The sequence below is a fragment of the Chaetura pelagica genome, unplaced genomic scaffold (assembly GCF_000747805.2).
Source record: "Chaetura pelagica isolate M959 unplaced genomic scaffold, ChaPel_1.0 scaffold920, whole genome shotgun sequence".
Taxonomy (NCBI): Eukaryota; Metazoa; Chordata; class Aves; order Apodiformes; family Apodidae; genus Chaetura; species Chaetura pelagica.
Genome location: NW_009951914.1, coordinates 125,508 through 134,289, shown reverse-complemented (window position 1 = coordinate 134,289; position 8,782 = coordinate 125,508). Strand labels below are relative to the sequence as shown.

The 8,782-nt window shown below is 42.3% G+C and overlaps 1 protein-coding gene across 1 annotated transcript in view; it reads left to right on the top strand.

Annotated features, from left to right (window-relative positions):
* The window catches only part of MTAP (methylthioadenosine phosphorylase), a 118,142-nt gene extending 110,167 nt beyond the window's left edge, over positions 1 to 7,975 (top strand). The window contains exon 8 of the mRNA XM_009994426.1: positions 7,912 to 7,975. Within this exon, the coding sequence (XP_009992728.1) occupies positions 7,912 to 7,950 (39 nt within the window). The 3' untranslated portion in view covers positions 7,951 to 7,975. The remainder of the gene's footprint in view (positions 1 to 7,911) is intronic.
* Positions 7,976 to 8,782: the final 807 nt, after the last annotated feature.

Genomic DNA, 8,782 nt, shown 5'->3' with positions numbered 1-8,782 from the left:
AAGAGAATTGGGATAGGAAAGAGAGCACACAGCAGTGGGCCACAAGGATCTCTGTTAGTAGAAGCAGCAGCAGTCTGAAAAGGAGGAAACTTGTGAGAGTGTCTTTGATAACTCTTTCCTCTCTTATGTTCTTTTTTTTCTCTTCTACGAATATCACTGTGTTGACTGAAATTTGAATGGATAAAAAAGATTAATACAAAAATAAGTCATGTTTTCATATACCTGAAGCTGTGTCCCTGAAGTTCAACTATCAACAGAACTGTATGTGCTGTAAAAATCTTCCATGTCTTCTAATAGGGATCAAATTTTCAGTTTTATTTGCAATAGGGTTCTCTGGTCAGTGACTCTCATCTCAAGTTTAGTCAGTGTCCTGAAGGAAAGACATATTAAGAAAAATTAACCCCAGACACTTCCAAGCATAACTGACCAGGTCAGGTTCAGGGAGGTCCAACCCAAATCCTTGAAATTAGTCTTTTGCTGATTTTTCACTAGAAAACCTACTTTTTTATTAGGAAACAATGGATTATGTTCATGACTCTTTCTCACCCAGTTAGCTGAAACAGCTATTTTAATGTCCCCTCTATATTTTTGGGGGAGGTAACTGCCTTTTCCCTTTCCCTTTTGCAGTAGGACAGTGTGTCATGGATGCATAAAGCAGGCAATTGAATCAGTGTTCCTTCTCCCCTCTAATCCACAGAACACATTTTCAGGGAACTGGGACACACTTTTTTTTTTGTTTGGCTATACTAAAAACCTCAGAGTTTAAGCAAATAATCTAAAAATTGTGCTAGATATCCCTCACCTACTTTGGCCATGCTGGCATGCAGGAAATTTCCAATTACATGACTCTGCTTAGGTAGTGAGGAATCTCCTCCCAGTTCTGGCAGAGTGTGCTTCAGTAAGTAGTATCTTGTTGCTTTCCCATGCATGATTGTCTTGGTTCTTCATCGGGAGTGAAAAGAGTAGGTGAGTGGAAAGAGCTTGCACTGAGTTTGCAAAGTTCCCCTTTAATGAATACTAATCCTCTTTTCAGTTGATTGCCAGCTGGCTAAAACACTGATTCAGGAGCTTTGCCAACTCAACCCACACACTGCTGTTCACTGACAGAAGAAAATACAATGCACCAGAGGAAGAGTCACTCCATTCTAATGTAGCTTCTTACACTTTCTTTTAAGCCTCTGCTACTGCCTGGTATTGATGATTATTGATAGTTTCACTTTGGCTTGGCAAATCTGATGTGTTTATGCTTTTTGCTGATAGTGGGTTGGTTTGAATGATGATACCAAGAAAGGGAGTTGATCTGAAGACATTAGAAGAAGCAGAAACAGGAAGTAGATATTGGCTTGACTTTTTATATCAGGAGAATAAGTGTCTCAATTGTTTCTGATCTAACACAACTTCTGGAAAAGTGACAAGAAAGTCTGAGGCTTTAGAAGCTTCTGATTTTACTTAGGAAGGACAGAAAAAGCTAAAAATCCTTGTGTTTGAATCATTAAATTTACAAAAATTAAATCAAGGATTGATCATAAGCTTCTGTGTTAGTGAATAAGAAGAGAGGCAATTATGCAAAATTAATAGCAAAATTAAAAATTAAATTAATAGCAAAGAGAGGTATATGTGTGTGTGCCTCTGTATGAGTGTGTAATTGAACAATAAAAAGCTCTTTAAAACTATTATCTTTGTAGATTTGTAGAATTTAGTCTGGGAATTTTGAAGGTCAGATGATGAGGTTTTTTAACTGATCTTTTTCGGAGACACCTTTTCCTGAAGCTCAAAAGGCAGCACCTCTTGCATGGCCTGTGGCAAGGAATACAGACAAGCAGGGAGCTGAGTAAGACTGCAGTGGGGACTTCCTGGCAATGTCAAACCATGCCAGCCTAATCCCAGCTGCAGCTGGGCATCTCACGTGGGCATTTGCTGTAGTGTGTCTGTTTCTACTGTTTGGGAAAGCATGTAAAACCATAAAGCTGTACATGTGCACAACTTTTCCTTTCTCATCTTTGTAATTTGGCTGCTAGGACTGGAGGAACTTCACCAGGCAGGAGAAAATACACTGCCAGTCCCTTTGCCCAACTGTATTTATCTTTCTCCTTCCATGGACGTTTGCATTCCATCCACACATACATATATGGTCATGTCACCTTGGAATCTCACAGTAGTCTTGAGGAAATCCTGGCATGTTGAAGAAAAAATGTCCAAGAGCTGTTTTTTTGCTAAGGGATAGGCTGCCTGCCATCTCTTACTTTACCTGTCTTTTCATCTGTGATATGCTAGTGATTAAGTGTAGTTTGAAAGTTTGTGTTAACTGTCTAACATGTCTTTAGGCCACAATTTCCTGGCTCTTGCTGTAAAAACTGATCATTCTCCAGGCTCAAGTTACAGAAGCTTGAAAAAAAAAACTTGCCACAAACTTTTCTTCAGGTGCAGCATTTTCCTACAGCCTGTCATTCTGAGGCGTGGCCCTTACTCTTTCAGAAAAGAGTATGACCACATTGTATTTACATCATGGATCAGTAACACAGATGATGCTATTGATCAAAGTGCTCCAAGTAATTTCTTGGTGGTGTCAGAGAAATTTTTGGATAGGATGGGTCAACCATGGGTGATGTACAGCTCTATCTTCTGTTCACTGGAAGGAGTTGTTTCGCGATGTGGAGATCATTAGCAGTAGTTGCTGTAATGCTCATGAAGTAGTGACATTAAGCATCCTGTAGGAAGCAAGGAAGGCAAATACAGATGCTGGAGTTCAGGTGAGCATACTTGGATTTACAGAATCACAGAATGTATGGGGTTGGAAGGGACCTATGAAGATCATCAAGTCCACCCCCCCCTGCCAGAGCAGGACCAAAAAAACTAGGGCAGATCACTCAGAAAGGCATCCAGACAGGTCTTGAAAGTCTCCAGGAAAGGAAGACTCCACAACCTCTCTGAGGAGCCTATTCCAGTGCTCTGTAACCCTCACAGTAAAGAAGTTCTTCCTCATGTTGTGGTGGAACTTCCTGTGCTCAAGTTTGAATCTGTTGCCCCTCATCCTATCACAGGGCAGAAGTGAAAATAGCTTGTTCCTGCTTTCTTGATGCCTTCAAGACATTAGTTACATCCCCCTTAGCCTTCTCCTCTCTAGACTGAGAAGCCCCAGCTCTCTCAGCCTTTCCTTGTCAGGCAGGTGTTTCAGTCCCTTAATCATCCTCGTAGCCTCCATTGGACTCTCTCAAGTAGGTCCCTGTCCCTCTTGAACTGGGGAGCCCAGAACTGGAAACAATACTCCCAAGTGAAGTCTCACCAGGGCCGAGTAGAGGGGGAGGAGAACCTCTCTTGATCTGCTGGACACACTTCTCCTAGTGTACCCCAGGATACCAGTGGCCTTCTTGGCCACAAGGGCACATTGTTGTCCCATGGATAGCTTGTTGTCTACCAGGACTCCAGAGTCCTTATCCACAGAGCTGCTCTCTAGCAGATCACCTCCTGGCCTGTACTGGTGCATTTTGTTGTTCCTTCCCAGGTGCAGGACTCTGCACTTGCTCTTGTTGAATCTCATTAGGTTCCTCTTTGCCCAGCTCTCCAGCCTGTCCAAATCTCACTGAATGGCTGGTCAGCCTTCCAGTGAATCAGCCAGTTCTCCCAGCTTCATGTCATCAGCAAACCTGCTGAGAAGACACTGTGTCCCATCATCAAGGTCACTGATAAAGAAGTTGAACAGGACTGGACCCAGCACTGATCCCTGAGGGACTCCACTAGTTACAGGTCTCCAGCTGGACTCTGCACCATTGACCACCCCTGTTTGGGCTCTGTTGTGTAGCCAGTTCTTAATCCATCTCACTATCCATTCTTTTATCCCACATATCCTGAGCTTGCTCATGAGGATGCCATGGAAGACTGTATAAAAAGTCTTGCTAAGGTCAAGATACTCTGCATCTACCCATTTAGTCACAACATCATAGAAGACTCAGAGTAGTCAAGCATGACTTCCCCTTGGTAAATCCATGCTGACCACTCCTGATAAACCTTCTCTTCCATGTTTTTCAAGATGACCTCCAAAATGAGCGGCTGCATCATTTTTCCAGATGGTGTCTAGTTTCCTGGATCATCCTTCCTGCCCATTTTGAAGACTGGAGTGACACTGGCATTACTCAAGTCCTCAGGCACCTCTCCTGCTTGCCATGATCTTTCAAAAATGATGGAGAGTGGCAAGGCGGTAATATCAGCCAGCTCTCTCAGCACTCTTGAGTGCATGTCATCAGGGCCCATGGATTTGTGTACATTCAATTTACATAACTGATCTCTGACCCACTCTGCACTGACTAGTGGAGTGTTTTCCCTCTTCCAGGCTTCCTCTCCTATATCCAGGGTCTGAAGCTCGTAAGGACTGGTCTTAGAAAAGACTGAAGCAAATAAGTTATTCAGCAATGCTGCTTTCTCTGCATACTTTGTTACCAGGGCTCCCACATTGTCCATATTCTTTCTTTCACTACTGATATATTTGAAGAAGCTCTTTTTGTTCTCCTTTACTTCCTTTGCCAGTTTAAGTTCTAAGAGGCCTTTGGCCTTTCTTGTTGCTCTCCTACATATCCTAACAACATCCCTATAGTTCTCCCAAGTGACAAGTCCCTTTTTCCGTGAACTGTACATTTCTTTCTTCCACAAGACTATTTTCAGAACATCCTTGCTTATCCATGCATGTTATTTACCACCTCTGCCTGATTTCCTACTCAAAGGAATGCACCTATCTTGGCTTGGAGGAAGTGGTATTTAAAAATTAACCAGGTTTCCTGGGCTCCCTTTCCTTTCAGTCTTAGCCCATACGATTTCTGCAAGTAGATCTTTGAAGAGTCCAAAGTTAGCCCTACAGAAGTCAAGGGTTGTAATCCTACTTATTGCCCTGCTTCTTCCTTGTAAAATACTAAACTCCACCTTGTTGTGGTCTCTGTCTCCAAGGCTATTCCCAACCTTAATGTCCCCAGCCAGACCTTCTTTATTCGTTAATACAAGGTCTAGCAGTGCACCTCACCTTGTTAGTTCTTCCATTAGAAGACCCAGCCCCATCTCAAACTCTGTCAGTAATTAAAAGAAACAGCTCTCACCACTGCTGGTGCCGTTGTCACGCCCCACTCCATGCTGATGTGTGGTCTAAGAGAGCTGCCAATATTAACTGGTTAATTGGTTAACAAGTAGGTGTCATCTCATGGGAAGCAGCTCTGAAGGGCCAAGGAGCTCTAGAAAGCTGGCAGGTCCTTAAGGGCAGCATTCCCCTAGCACAAGAGTGATCCACAGAAAGACCTATCAGGAGGCTGACTTGGCTAAACAAGAAATAAAGCTCCAGTATGAAAATGCAGCCTTCCAATGGCTGGAAGCAGGCACGAGCTGCCAAGAAGGAATCCAGAAGCAAGAGCAGGCATGTAGAGATGGTTTCAGGAAAATGAAAGCTTGCCTATACTTGACACTAGTAAGTGACATGAAAGGCAACAAGAATGTCCACCCCTGCATTGATATCAAAAGCTACTCAACTGAAAAGTTGCTGAATGAAATAAACCAGTGACAGCAGACAGTTTCTAAAGAGAACCAATATAGTAAATTCTTTCTTACCTTTATTAGGAAAGGTATTGGTGAGACAGGAAAAACTGTCTTGTTGAAAAGAGTTTTAACTCATAACAGTTGAGTATTGAGCTCTGCACCTTTGTTACAGTAAGGCTCAGCCCCACAAGGATCTAGAGGGAATCCATACTGGGATGATAAAAGGAACATCATGTTAGAACTATTTTTTCTTACAGCGTGGATGTAAGAAAATCAGCTTGTGGTAAGGTGTCAGAGCTTCTGTGAATGCTCCTCAGATAAAATTCTGCAATCTGTAGGAAGACCTTCTGGTATTAGCTGCCTTTTTTAACTGTTATACTAGCCTATGTGAAATTACATTTGTCAGACTTTTTATACAAGGAAGAACTTTGGTAGCAAAGCTATGATAAGGGAATACTGTAAAATAGTTCAGATTGGGCAAGGTATCTAGAAGTGTTTCAGGACACTTTGTCATTCATATACTTGGATTTTTATGCCTTCGGTAGCTAACAAGTTGAAGGGTGCAAAGGTTCATGTTTTTCAGTCATTTTTTCTAGTTATCACAAACTGAAACTGACATTCATTATTTCTGTATATAGAGCTCTGATCTATTAGATATTCTTGAGTCATTTTCTTCATCAAAACATAACTCAATTAATCAGTGAATGTGCTTCAGTGACTCAATTGAATTCACTTAGTTAAATAAGGTGGAGGGGGAAAGTTTGCCAAGGTTTCACTTGAACTGTAGTTTCATTGGCCTACAGTCCTACATTGGCCTATAGTCCTTGTAGGCTAAGGACCTCTTGAGAAAGCTGAAGTTGAAGTGTTTCTCAGGTCATACCCTTGAATGTGGCTGATGTCAGACTTACCTGTCCCTGCATAACATGAGTATTTCGTTCACTCCCAATCAGTGCAGGTTCAGAGAAACATTTCTGTTCTTGATAGCTGTTCTTCAAAATTGATGAAAAAACACGTAGAAATATTTTTTTAAAGGATCTTCCTTTTCAGAGCATTCTTACCATGTTTGTGAAGAGCTTACTGTGAATGTGAAGCATATAAGCCCATATGCTAGCCTTAAAGGAGAAAGGAAGCTGCACAATTTTTCATTCATAGCCTGTGAGGACAGGGAGACATCACTCACCAGTTACTGTCATGGGCAAAATGGACCTGAGTTGGAGAAATTAATTTAGTTATTATCAATCAGATAAGACTAGGATAATTAGACAGAAAACTAAATCTTAAAACACCTTTCCATGGCCCTCCCTTCTTCCTGAGCCCAACTTAACTACCAGTTCTCTACCTCCTCACCCCAAGTGGTGCAGGAGGATTGGAGAATGGGAGTTGGGTTCAGTTCATCACACGTTTCTGCTGCTCCTTCCTCATCAGGGGAAGGACTCCTCATACTCTGCCCCTGCTTCAGGGTGGGGTCCCTCTCACAGGACACAGTCCTTTGTGAACTCCCCTGGCATGAGTCCCTCCCATGAGGTGCAGTTCTTCATGAACTGCTCCAGCATCAGTCTCTTCTGTGGGGCACAGTACTTCAGGAACAGACTGTTCCAGCATGACTCCCCCACAAGTCCTACCAGAAAACCTGCTTCACCATGGGTTCTTGTCTCCATAAGTCCACTCATCCTTCCAGGAGCCTGCTCCAATGCTCCCCATGGGTTGACAGCCTCCTTCAGACATCCACCTGCTCCCCCAAGCCTTCCACCATGATCTGGAGGTGAATATCTGTTCAACCATTAACCTCCATGGTCTGCAGGGGGATAACCTCCCTCACCATGGTTTTCACCAGGGGTTGAGCCTAATCTCCGCTCCAGCACCAGGAGCACCTTCTCTCCTTCCTTCACTGAGCTCAGTGTCTGCAGAGCTGTTTCTCTCGCATGTTTCCATCCTTCTCTCTGGCTGCCTTTGGGCATCAGTTTTTTCCCTTTCTTAAATACATTGCCTCAGAGGTGCTGCCACCATTGCTGATGGGCTTGGCCTTGGCCAGCGGCACATACATCTTGGAACTGGCTGGCACTGGCTCTGTCAGACATGGAGGAAGCTTCTAACAGCTTCTGACAGCTGCTAAAACCTTGCCATGCAAACCCAGTACAGATGGTTGTTCTCAGTACCAGTAAGCCTGTTGCATAGGTTCAAAGAGCTGCAGTGGTGAGTCGTTTTTTGTAGAGTCTGTCCTGCCTGTCATTCTCTAAACTTTTGTGGTGGTGGAGAAAGTTTGAGACACCGTGCACATCAAAAGGGTTGAATCTGTTTGTAATCCAAATGGAAGCTATGTGGTCTCTGTAGCATTTTTAAACGTAATTCTGCTCTGCATTGGCAGAAGAAACATTCATCTACTGTGACTTTGTATTTCAGACAACAGTGCAGTGTTCTGTCATCCTGCCAAAACAGTAACAGCCTGGATCGACCCTGAAGTTTGGGTGCTCACAAGAAAGACTGGATCACTTCAGAACTTCCAGAGGTTACAGTATCTTCAGAAAATGTTACAAGCCTAAAAAGAATGGAGTAAACGTTGGCTGATGATAATGCATAAGACAGCTGTTATAATCTTAATCATGATTGAAAGTGTGTAAGATGGCTAAAGGTAGATTTTGAGTATGTTTTAAACTTGGAATAGCTTTACTGTCAAGCTAGATCAGACAGTGACTAAAGGAAAAAGTAAATAGCGGTTTGTGATCCCCTGTTCAGTGATACCTTTTAGTTGATGGAAAAAAGGAAAGGCTGGGTAAAGCAGATACGCTACTTGATTTACTATTTCTGCCTCCCATCTTTTCCTTCAACAAGATAATGGTTGCAGTTCACTTCAGAAACGTATTAGAAAAACTGAACAATTTCAAAATAAAATCATACTATTTTTATACACGATCCTTATTTTTTATTTTAGTGTTTCTTTTTTCTTAAAGCAGTGGGTTTTGTTTGTGTGCTGAAATACATGGTTTAATAATTCTGGTTCTTTCACAGCAGAACTTGTGTAATGAATTACTGTTCTCATTTTGAAAAATATAAGGTAATGCCTAAGCCAAATTTGTGCCTGAAGAATTACTTATGTGTCTTGCAGAACTGTACAAAAGATTACTTTGCTGCCTGTGTCCTGAACACTGTGCTGGCCTTTTGCTGCTTCAGTGACATGAACAACTCCAGTTTTAGTTTCTGTTTTAAGTGATGAATATGCTTGAGTGCTTTGAATGTATGTATTTCATTTTTTATACAATTCATTATAATAATG